This window comes from Babylonia areolata, chromosome 30 (assembly GCF_041734735.1).
Source record: "Babylonia areolata isolate BAREFJ2019XMU chromosome 30, ASM4173473v1, whole genome shotgun sequence".
NCBI classification, from domain to species: domain Eukaryota; kingdom Metazoa; phylum Mollusca; class Gastropoda; order Neogastropoda; family Buccinidae; genus Babylonia; species Babylonia areolata.
The window spans coordinates 5,773,570-5,786,069 of record NC_134905.1 but is presented as its reverse complement, the minus strand read 5'-3'; the positions used below and the strand labels follow the sequence as shown (position 1 = coordinate 5,786,069).

The window sequence follows — 12,500 nt, the reverse complement described above, 5'->3', positions numbered from 1 at the left end:
ATTGGGGGGGGGGTGCGGGGGGGTGGACGCTTGTTCCATGTGGCTCGGCGACCAGGCGATTATTGTTTCCTAGTAGGGGAGCTTAGTAGGGTTTTGGTGGTTGTCCTGTGGTCTGTCTGATCATGACGGTCTCTGCTCTGTAAGGGGGAGGGGGGGGGATTTTGGGGGGGGGGGGGTGCGGAGGGGTGGACGCTTGTTCCATGTGGCTCGGCGACCAGGCGATTATCGTTTGCCAGTAGGGGGCTTAGTAGGGTTGGTGGTTGGCCTGTGGTCTGTCTGACATGACAGTCTCTGCTCTGTAGGGGGGGAGGGGGGATGGGGGAGTGGGGGGGTGGGGTGCGGGGGGGTGGACGCTTGTTCCATGTGGCTCGGCGACCAGGCGATTATTGTTTGCCAGTAGGGAAGCTTAGTAGGGTTTTGGTGGTTGTCCTGTGGTCTGTCTGATCATGACAGTCTCTGCTCTGTAGGGGGAGTCGGGAGGTGGGGGTGGGGTGGGGTGGGGGGGAGGACGCTTGTTCCATGTGGCTCGGCGACCAGGCGATTATCGTTTCCCAGTAGGGGGCTTAGTAGGGTTGGTGGTTGTCCTGTGGTCTGTCTGATCATGACGGTCTCTGCTCTGTAAGGGGTGGGGGAGGGGGGGGGGGGGGCGGGCGGGTGGGGGGGCGTGGGGGGGGACGCTTGTTCCATGTGGCTCTGCGACCAGGCGATTATCGTTTCCCAGTAGGGGGCTTAGTAGGGTTGGTGGTTGTCCTGTGGTCTGTCCGATCATGACAGTTTCCGCTCACTTAAACCTTACTTGAATAATGTCAAATGTATAAATATGCGCCGTGTTTTTTCGCAGTTTAGAATTGGAATGTCCAACTTACGCTCACACTTTTTGCCGTTTAACTATGATGGGCAAAGTAGGAATTGTCCTTTTTGTGATGACACTCCGGAAACCGAAATGCATTTTCTTTTGGTCTGCCCTAAGTACTGTTCCCTGCGTTCTCAATTTATTCCTGCTGAATTTCACAAACATCCAGGGGCATCTGAGATGTCCATGTTGTTATCTTGTGCGAGTGAGAGATTGAGTGTTAGTATATGCAAGTTTGTATTCAAAGCGTTTTCATTACGAGCAAATGCTCCAGAATCGTTATCGATGCCCATGTAGTTCAATGGTTGTCCTAATATTCATTTCCCTGTATTAATTCTGTTTGTCCTTGTGAACTCCATTGTTATGGATCTGTGGTCTGACAATTAAAATATTTCGACTTCGACTTCGACACACACACACACACACACACACACACACACACACACACATGGAATGGTCAAGGCCAGACAAGGCCAGAAGCATGTCCTAGGCTTCTACGCCATGCGTGACTGTCAACCGTGATGGCAGTCTCATCTCTGTAGAGGGGATGGGGGGAGGGGCGCTTGTTCTGTCTGGCTCTTCGACCAGGCGATTATTGTTTCCCAGTAGGGGAGCTTAGTAGGGTTTTGGTGGTTGTCCTGTGGTCTGTCTGATCATGACAGTCTCTGCTCCGTAGGGGGACACGGGGGAGAGGGGGGGGGGGCGGGGCTGGGGGGGAGGACGCTTGTTCCATGTGGCTCGGCGACCAGGCGATTATTGTTTCCCAGTAGGGGAGCTTAGTAGGGTTTTGGTGGTTGTCCTGTGGTCTGTCTGATCATGACAGTCGCTGCTCTGTAAAGGGGGGGGGGGAGGGGTGCGGGGGGGGTGGACGCTTGTTCCATGTGGCTCGGCGACCAGGCGATTATTGTTTCCCAGTAGGGGAGCTTAGTAGGGTTTTGGTGGTTGTCCTGTGGTCTGTCTGATCATGACAGTCTCTGCTCTGTAGGGGGGGCGGGGGGGGGGGGAGGGAGTGTTGGGGGAGGGGGGGGGGAGGACGCTTGTTCCATGTGGCTCGGCGACCAGGCGATTATCGTTTCCCAGTAGGGGAGCTTAGTAGGGTTTTGGTGGTTGCCCTGTGGTCTGTCCGATCATGACAGTTTCCGCTCACTTAAACCTTACTTGAATAATGTCAAATGTATAAATATGCGCCGTGTTTTTTCGCAGTTTAGAATTGGAATGTCCAACTTACGCTCACACTTTTTGCCGTTTAACTATGATGGGCAAAGTAGGAATTGTCCTTTTTGTGATGACACTCCGGAAACCGAAATGCATTTTCTTTTGGTCTGCCCTAAGTACTGTTCCCTGCGTTCTCAGTTTATTCCTGCTAAATTTCACAAACATCCAAGTGCATCTAAGATGTCCATGTTGTTATCTTGTGCGAGTGAGAGATTGAGTGTTAGTATATGCAAGTTTGTATTCAAAGCGTTTTCATTACGAGCAAATGCTCTAGAATCGTTACCGATGCCCATGTAGTTCAATGGTTGTCCTAATATTCATTTCCCTGTATTAATTCTGTTTGTCCTTGTGAACTCCATTGTTATGGATCTGTGGTCTGACAATTAAAATATTTCGACTTCGACTTCGACACACACACACACACACACACACAGATGGAATGGTCAAGGCCAGAAGCATGTCCTAGGCTTCTAGGCCATGCGTGACTATCAACCGTGATGGCAGTCTCCGCTCTGTAGAGGGGATGGGGAGGAGGGGCGCTTGTTCTGTCTGGCTCTGCGACCAGGCGATTATTGTTTCCCAGTAGGGGAGCTTAGTAGGGTTTTGGTGGTTGTCCTGTGGTCTGTCTGATCATGACAGTCTCTGTTCTGTAGGGGTGGGGGGGGGGGGGGGACGCTTGTTCCATGTGGCTCTGCGACCAGGCGATTATCGTTTGCCAGTTGGGGAGCTTAGTAGGGTTTGGTGTTTGTCCTGTGGTCTGTCTGATCATGACAGTCTCTGTTCTGTAGGGGGGGGGGGGGGGGGACGCTTGCTCCATGTGGCTCTGCGACCAGGCGATTATCGTTTGCCAGTTGGGGAGCTTAGTAGGGTTTGGTGTTTGTCCTGTGGTATTTTCTGATCAGGACGGAGACACTGCTGAACACCACCACCACCACCACCCTGAAGTGACTGCTGGTGTTGAGGCTGCAGACTGGGGAGGAAGGTGGAAGAGTGGTTATTTGTATTTTGTATTTCTCTTTTTATCACAACAGATTTCTCTGTGTGAAATTCGGGCTGCTCTCCCCAGGGAGAGTGCGTCGCTATACTACAGTGCCACCCTCTTGAAAAAAAAAAAAATTCCCTGCATGCAGTTTTATTTGTTTTTCTTATCGAAGTGGATTTTTTTCAACAGAATTTTGCCAGGAACAACCCTTTTGTTGCCGTGGGTTCTTTTACGTGCACTAAGTGCATGCTAGCACACGGGACCTCGGTTTATCGTCGCATCCGCATGACTAAGCATCCAGACCACCACTCAAGGTCTAGTGGAGGCGGGGAGAAAATATCGGCGCCTGAGCTGTGATTTGAACCCGCGCGCTCAGATTCTCTCGCTTCCTAGGCGGACGCGTTGCGTTACCTCGAGGCCATCACTGCACCTAGGACGCTCATCTGCCAGTGCAGGGAGTCCGTAGGGGTTTGTGTTTCGAATCCTGCCCTTGCCCTTTCTCCCAAGTTTGACTGGAAAATCAAACTGAGCATCTAGTCATTCTGGATGAGACGATAAACTGAGATCCCATGTGCAGCACGCACGTGGTGCACCAAAGAAAAAGAACCCATGGCAAAGAGAGCGTTGCCCTGTAGCAGAATTCTGTACAGGAAATCCACTGGAAACGGTCTTTAACGACAGCTACAATCACCACATCATCATTAACGTTGCTGTGACAGGGAAACGGAGGTCTTTAACGACAACTACAATCACCATATCATCATTAACGTTGCTGTGACAGGGAAAAGGTGGTCTTTAACGACAGCTACAATCACATATCATCATTAACGTTGCTGTGACAGGGAAATGGAGGTCTTTAACGACAGCTACAATCACCATAAACGACAACTACAATCACCATATCATCATTAACGTTGCTGTGACAGGGAAACGGAGGTCTTTAACGACAGCTACAATCACCATAAACGACAACTACAATCACCATATCATCATTAACGTTGCTGTGACAGGGAAACGGAGGTCTTTAACGACAGCTACAATCACCATATTATCATTAACGTTGCTGTGACAGGGGAACGGAGGTCTTTAACGACAACTGCAATCACCATATCATCATTAACGTTGCTGTGACAGGGAAATGGAGGTCATTCACAACAACTACAATCACCATATCATCATTAACTCACTCAGTACGGCCAGTCCTCTCTTCTCCTCTACACAGACCCCTCGGATGTCCAGTGGGTGTCTGAATGACCCAACCTTTAGCTTCCGTCGTCAGAATTGTGGTATTCTTTGTCAACATTCACCTCTTCAGTATAAGAGCCTTCCGCTTGCAATACTTTGATGATGGTAACTGGGGTGAAATGCTGATAACGTCATCTCTTTCGCCGTTCGAGTTAACGTTGCTGTGACAGGGAAACGGAGGTCTTTAACGACAACTAGAGTCACCATATCATCATTAACGTTGCTGTGACAGGGAAACGGAGGTCTTTAACGACAACTAGAGTCACCATATCATCATTAACGTTGCTGTGACAGGGGAACGGAGGCCTGGGGTTCAGCATCGCCGGGGGCAGTGACAATCCTCACGTGGGGGAGGACCCAAGTATCTACATCACCAAAATCATCCCTGGGGGCGCCGCCAGTGACGACGGCCGACTGAGGTGAGCATCTGTTGTTGTTGTGTGATGTGGCTGTGTATTTTTTGACTCACTTGTGTAAACAAAGTGAGTCTATGTTTTAACCCGGTGTTTGGTTGTGTGTGTGTGTCCGTGTGTCTGTGTGTCCGTGGTAAACTTTAACATTGACATTTTCTCTGCAAATACTTTGTCAGTTGACACCAAATTTGGCATAAAAATAGGAAAAATTCAGTTCTTTCCAGTCATCTTGTTTAAAACAATATTGCACCTCTGGGATGGGCACAAAAAATTTTTTAAAAAAGAAGCCTAATTATATGCAAACTGCATTTACTGTTATATTTATATTTTTTGTATTCTCTAAACTTGGCACTTTGACCTCTTATTCTGACACAACAACAAGAGGAGTCATTATTATCAGTTTTTGTTCAAACAGGAACTTCTTTTGCTAAGCATGGAATTTTTATTTATTTTGCAAACGTTTTGGTGCAGATAGTAAAAAAGGGAAATTACTCTGTAATTAATGCTAGGGGACTTAATTCGCTTTAAACTGATCTTTCTCATCTTAAACATTACATTTTGAAAATGTACACAATACATAAAAAGCTTGTTTGTTTTTTTTTTCTCAGTGTATCACAAGTGAGTCTTGAAGGCCTTGCCTCTCTTGTTTTTTTTTGTATTTGTATTTCTCTTTTTGTCACAACAGATTTCTCTGTGCGAAATTCAGGGCTGCTCTCCCCAGGGAGAGCGTGTCGCTACGCTACACTGACTTCCCACTGCAGTGGAGAAACCAGGCAGGCTCAATGGCCAAGTTGTTATAAAGCGTCAGATTGAAGTCCTGGGTTCGAATCTTGGTCACGGCGGCGCCTGGTGGGGAAAGGGTGGAAATTTTTTTTTACTGATCTCCCAGGTCAGCATATGGGCACGCAGACCTGTTAGTACCTGAAACCCCTTCATGCGTGTACTGCATGCATGCATAAGTTCAAATTTGCACGCCAAAGATCCCACAATCAGCGTCACTGTTTGGTGGGTTATAGAAACAAGAACATACCTGGCATGCATGCTCCCCCAACACCCCCGCCCCCCCCCGCCCCCCAGCCCCCTGAAAACGGAGTTTGACTGCCTACATGGCAGGGGTAAAAAAAAGGACATAGGCGTTAAAGCCTACCTGTTTATACAAGTGAACGCCGCAGTGGCAGCCCATGAGCTAAGAAGAAGACTGTGTGTATTGGTTGTGTGTGTCTGCGTTTGTGTGTGTGTGTTGGGGGTGGAGGGGGGGGGGGGGGCTATGTGTGTGGGGTGGGTAGTTGGGTGTCCAGGATGACAGTATCTACATCAGCAAGCAAAATTTAAATGAGGTAAGTTTGTGTCTCTATATATAGCACACTGAAATGAAGAGGAGGAGGAGGAGAAACGTAATCAATCTGAAAGAGCAGTGGAAAGTTCTGAATGGTATTCCAGTCCTGCACTCAAATCCATCACAAGAAAAAAAACGGTAAGAGAGGAAGGAGAAAGAGAGTCTGATAGAGAGAGAGGGAAGGGGGGGGGGGAGAGAAAGAGTGGGGGGAGGGGGGGAGAGAGGGGGTGAGGAGGAGGTTATTGAGGGGCAAAGAGAGAGAGAGGAGATTATTGATGGGCAGAGGGCGAGGAGATTATCGAGGGGGCAGAGATGGCAAAGAAAAGAGAGGAGATTATTGAGGGGCAAAGAAAAGAGAGGAGATTATTGAGGGGCAAAGAGAGAGAGAGGAGATTATTGAGGGGCAAAGAGAGAGAGAGAGGAGATTATTGAGGGGCAAGAGAGAGAGAGGAGATTATTGAGGGGCAAAGAAAAGAGAGGAGATTATTGAGGGGCAAAGAAGAGAGAGGAGATTATTGAGGGGCAAAGAAAAGAGAGGAGATTATTGAGGGGCAAAGAGAGAGAGGAGACTATTGGGGGCAAAGATAGAAAGAGGAGATTATTGAAGAGCAGAGAGAGATTATTGAGGGGCAAAGAGAGAGAGATTATTGAGGGGCAAAGAAAAGAGAGATTATTGAGGGCAAAGAGAGAGAGAGGAGATTATTGAGGGGCAAAGAGAGAGAGAGATAAAGAGAGAGGAGAGATTATTTAGGAGCAAAGAGAGAGAGAGGAGATTGTTGAAGAGCAAAGAGAGAGAGAGGGGAGATTATTGAGGAGCAAAGAGAGATAGGGGAGATTATTGGGAGGAAAAGAGAGAGAGAGATAAAGGCAGAGACATGAAGTCAGACAGACACTGAGACAGACCGACACAATACACAGGATGGTATGTCAGTCTCCAGGCATATTAAATCACCGCCTTTTTTTCTCTCATATTCCCAGTCTTCAACCCCCCAAAAAAACCCAACAACAGATGACCGAGGAATTGCGAACGAGTGAAAAACCCTGACCCTGTCTTCTGCCTCACTAGCCACCCCCACCCCCACCACCCTTCCACCCTCTCTCTGCCCACATCCTCAATCCATTCCCTATCTACAACTCCCACCCCCCACCCCCAACCACCCCCACCCCCCCAATTCCCCCTCACCAACAACATCGATGCCATCAATACTGACCCATCAATACTCTTCCCTCCTTCAGCTTTCTTTCTTTCTTTCCCAGTCTTGACAGTCATTTCAGTTGTCTGCACCCCACCCCACCCCACCCGGCCTCCCCCTCCCCCCTCCTCCCTCCTCCCGCACCGGCAGTCTCACCGCCCCCTCTCTCCTTACCTCCCCCCTCGCCCCTCCCCCGTGCCTCCCCCCCCCCCCCCTTCCCAGCTCCATTAATTTACACTTGAGGAATTTCAAATGGTAGAAAAATCCCTGAACACCCCCCCCCCCTCCCCTCCCCCCCGTCCCCCCTCTCACAGATCTGAAAGCGCAAATACACATAAATGTGCATGAACCCCGACACACACACACACACACACACACACACACACACACACACACCATCTCTCAAATTACCCCTGCACCCCCCCCCCCCCTCCTCCCCTCCTCCCCTGTCCCCCCACCCTCCTCCTCCACACACTCATTCCTCGGCTATGTATCGCAGCTTCCACAGCACACACACACACACACACACACACACACACACACACACACACACACACACACACACAGTTATACAAGTACACACACACACACACACACACACACACACACACACACACACACACACACACAACACACACACAGGGAGACAGACAGACAGACAGAGAACCATCAAATGTGAGAGAAACATAGAAAGGGAAAGAGATCCATATCACATTCTCAAGCATACCCGGCCCCCCCGCACCCTCCCATCCTCATTACCCCTCCCTCACACAAAAGGTTTACACAGAACTCAGAACTCGAAACATTTTTTTATTCAAGGATTAAGATTTTAGGAATGGCGCATTCTTCCAATCTGTCCTTGCTAATTACATCAGTTACAATAGCACACACACACACACACACACACACACACACACATATATATATATATACATATATATATATATATATATATATATAATGGAAAAAAGTCCTGCAGAAAGAATATGATAAAGAACAGACACACGCGCGCGCACGCGCACACACACACACACACACACACACACACAGATTGACTGATGGATGAGAGAGAGAGAGAGGGTGTGGGGGGGGGGGGGGGAAGGAGAAGAGAAATATGTCATCAGTATCGACAACCGGATAACTAAAGCCACATTGTTGTTATCACCAAAATCCACGTACGGCAGTTGAAATTAATACTAAAATCGACTTGCTACCATCACCAGTATCACTTAATACAACAGCTGTTGTCACCATCATGATGGAATGAAACGAACAGATTAATGCATGCACACAAAATAGAAGAAAATGAAAGAAATGCAAACAAAACAAAGTGAATGCAGAGGAGAAGAGAGAGGGGGGGGGGCGCACTGGGGGGCGTGGGGGGGTGAACTGGGGGAACGTGGAAGGATGGAGGGAGATGAGTGGCAGGGTGGGATGCAGGGGGTGGGGGGGGGGGATGGGGGCGGGGGTTTCGGGGGAGGGTGTTGAACTGGAAGGACTTAGCTTTCCCAGAAAAGATGATTTTGTGACACATGGGTGTCACCCTCCAGGAAACGAGCACTGCCAGTGTGCTGGGACTATGAATATGGAATGAAATCTGCTGCTGCTGCTCTCTCTCTCTCTGTCTCTGTTTCTCTCTGTCTCTGTCTCTGTCTCTCTCTGTCTCTCTCTCTCTCTCTCTCTCTCTGTGTCTCTGTTTCTCTCTCTCTCTCTCTCTCTCTCTCTCTCTCTCTGTCTCTGTTTCTCTCTCTCTCTCTCTCTCTCTCTCTCTCTGTTTCTCTCTCTCTCTCTCTCTCTCTCTGTGTCTCTGTTTCTCTCTCTCTCTCTCTCTGTCTCTGTTTCTCTCTCTCTCTCTCTCTCTCTCTCTCTCTGTCTCTGTTTCTCTCTCTCTCTCTCTCTCTCTCTCTCTGTTTCTCTCTCTCTCTCTCTCTCTCTCTCTGTCTCTGTTTCTCTCTCTCTCTCTCTCTCTCTCTCTCTCTCTCTCTCTCTCTCTCTCTCTCTCTCTCTCCCCGCGAATCTGATTCCGACTCTCTCTCCTCTCTCTCTCTCTCTCTCTCTCTCTCTCTCTCTCTCTCTCTCTCTCTCTCTCTCGTTCCGGACTGCGTTGCTTATGGTATCTCGAAGTGAACCAATAGGAAGGAATGTGTGTGTATGTATTTATACAAAGCTTTTAAGAGACGCACCATTATGTTTCACTGATTTAACTAACTGCTGTTGTAATGCCTTCTGTCAGTATATTACTGTTTCAATGAGTTACTCTGAAAATTTGTGTGAATTATTCACAAATACCGTACCCCCTTTCAGAAGGGGCCATGGCCTATACTGATTAAACTGTTCGAGTTCCAGTTCCAGTTCTCTCTCTCTCTCTCTCTCTCTCTCTCTCTCTCTCCTTCCCACCACACCCGAGACGAGGAAGATCGAATCGTGTTGCCTATGGCCCAGCATACCGCAATGGAGCCATTTCAGGGCTGAAGAGCCCCAGGGGAGAGAAATCGCAAGAGACACTGGGCGTCTGGCCAGGGGATGGTGGGTGGGTGGTGGTGGGGGATGCTGTTTTGAGGACGAAACATCGGTGCAAGGCTGTAGTAGTAGTAGTAGTAGTAGCAGTAGTATAATTATTGTTATTATTATTGTCATTATTTTTATTAAATTTTATTTGGCAGTGATGTACATTTGTATATTGCGCTCTTTCTCTCTAAGAGCTCAGGGCGCTTTACATGAAAGAAAAATATTACAAATTACATAAATCATTCATGACCACTGTTTCGCATCCACACACACACCCCCTTCCCCCGCCCCCCCCACCCCCCCCCCCCCCCCCCCCCCGCCCTCCCCCGTGCTTCCCACACGCTTCCCACACTCTCCCTCTCCCACACTCTCCCTCTCCCACTCTCTCCCACTCCTACTCTTCATTCATCCAAAGTGAGCTGACATGGATGGTGTTGGAGAAGAAGGAAGCTGAGAGTGCTTATAGATAGGTTTTTTTAAAAAGACGAGATTTTAGTGAAGAGCGAGAAGCAGAGATGGAATCGGATGCACGGATATGATGAGGAAAGGTAGTTCCAGTTAATTATAAGGAGAAGATTATTGTTGTTGGTGGTGGTGGTGGTGATGCTGCTGCTGTCGTTGCTGCTGTTGCTGCTGCTGTTGTGAAGAAGACAATATGTCAGTGACAGACCAGACGGAGGCACTGTACGTTGTGAGGACAAAATTTCTGAGTTGTGGGGGTGGGGTTTGTGGGGTGTTTCAGAGAGAGAGAGAGAGAGTGGAAGGAAAGAGAGAAAAATTGGTAAAGGGACTGGGGGCACCGCCCAAAACACCAGTTTCGTGATTGCTTGATGCCCCCATGGTAACGAATAGATGAATAAATAAATGAATAACTGAATGAATGAATAAATAAATAAATAAATAAAAGAATAAATGAATAAATAAAAAATGAAAAAATGAAAAGGCAAGACAAAGAAAGCGGAACTAAATATTTGGGTCAGAAGAAGCAGCATAAAGTACAAACCAGACCCCTCACAACCCTTCTCTCCCCCCCCCCCCCCCCCCCCCCCTTTTTTTTTTAATTTCATTATATTCTTCTTTCTTTTTATTCCTTTTCTCCTTTTTTTTTCAAGAAATAAACCCAGACACCAGTATGATTAATTAACAGATCGCGCGGTCCAAGAGTTTCGCGTCAAAAGACCCCGGTCTGGCGGTCTTTGAACGAGAGGGCCTCCACTCTCCACTGAGTGTGTCAGCGACTCGGGCTCAGGAGAGCGTACCTTTCTACAGCACATTGAAACGGAACAGTGGGTTTTCAATACCACAGACAGATACACAGGCAGAGAACAAAAAAAAAAAAAAAAAAGAAAGAAAGAAAGAAAGAAAAAAAAAGAGAGAAAAATTACATCTCCTTTTCAAGTTGTATTTCCCCACTAAACAAAGGGAATGCCACAAAGAATTCTCAACTTCCTCTAGCCTTTATTCTGATTGAACAGGAGACTCAGAATTCTACAATGACAAAAAAAGAAAAAAAGAAAAGAAAGAATGTTTCTCTCAGCTTTTGTTCCAACTGAAATTCAGATTAAGATTTCTACAAAGATAGATAAAAGAAAAAAAAAAGTTTAATCTTTCCGCTCTTATTCCAACAGAACTGGAGACTTAGAATTCTACAAAGGCAGGACTGAATTATTCTTTCATAAAAAAGAAAAGAAAAAAAAAAGTCCGACAGAACAGGGCACTCAGAATACGACAAAGACAGAATTATGAATCTTCTTTCAGGTTTCATTCTTACTGATGAAGGGACTTAAAATACTACCAAGCCGTCTGTGGAGTGTTACCTCCTGGTGACTTAAGAAGAAGAAAGAGAAACACCCGTAGGTGCTGGGGAGGACCCAGAGAAGCACTGTCTCCACCCGCCCTTGGAGCAATCCTGCACCACCCTTGGAGGCCTGCGCTGTGTTCACGATAGGTGCAGGCACGCACAGGACACTCCACAAAAGAATTCAAGGGACATAACTGGTCCCGAACAGAGGCAAAAGAGACCACAGGATGCAACTCGCCACAGCCTTAAAAGAAGTATCCCCATGGGTGTACCAGCCAGTATTCTAGTTCCGTGACTGCAGAGCCCACCGGCGAAAGACACCACCCTCCAGCTGCTGAGCACACTCCACAGACCAAACCGCCCCCTGCCTGCAGACAGATGAAGACAGTGCCAATCCAGACAGCCATACGGTCATTTGTGCCCACCCTCAAGAGAGAATCCCAAGTTTTAGTCTTTCCCCCTGTCGACAGGGGTTTTTCCTCACCGTCACTGGACCTTTCTGCAGGGTCAGCCTGGTCCAGGCTGTGTCCTCCCCAGCACCTACGGGTGTTTCTCTTTCTACCTTCTGGTGACGTAATATCGATAGTTCTCCTGTAGACAGAGGAGATTGCGGGCAGACGAACCTGTGTGTGTGTGTGTGCGTTTGCGTGCTTGCGTGCGTGTGTGTGACTCGGCATGAGCAGCTTAGAAGTGTGTGATAGTCGTGTCCGACGATGACCATCATCAGAACAGCAGAGGAGGCAGCCGCTTTCCCTGACTAATCTGATCTAGAATTCGACCAACAGTGGAGAGTGCAGATGTGAATTCACTGTGTCAGTGGCCATGAAAGGCTGTGGGTAGGAGCCGGCTATGGGCTGAAGCATTCCTGCCTCTCATGGGGCTCGAACTCGCGTTCTTCCAGTCAGCTGTCCACATCACTAGCCACTTTACCATGGTGGCTGTCTGGGCTAGAAT

The 12,500-nt window shown here is 48.1% G+C and overlaps 1 protein-coding gene across 1 annotated transcript in view; it reads left to right on the top strand.

The window, feature by feature from the left end:
• LOC143275303 (disks large homolog 1-like) overlaps window positions 1-12,500 on the top strand; it is an 83,125-nt gene that overhangs the window by 40,153 nt on the left and 30,472 nt on the right. The window contains exon 7 of the mRNA XM_076579300.1: window positions 4,590-4,714. Coding sequence (XP_076435415.1) covers window positions 4,590-4,714 — 125 coding nt within the window. The remainder of the gene's footprint in view (window positions 1-4,589; window positions 4,715-12,500) is intronic.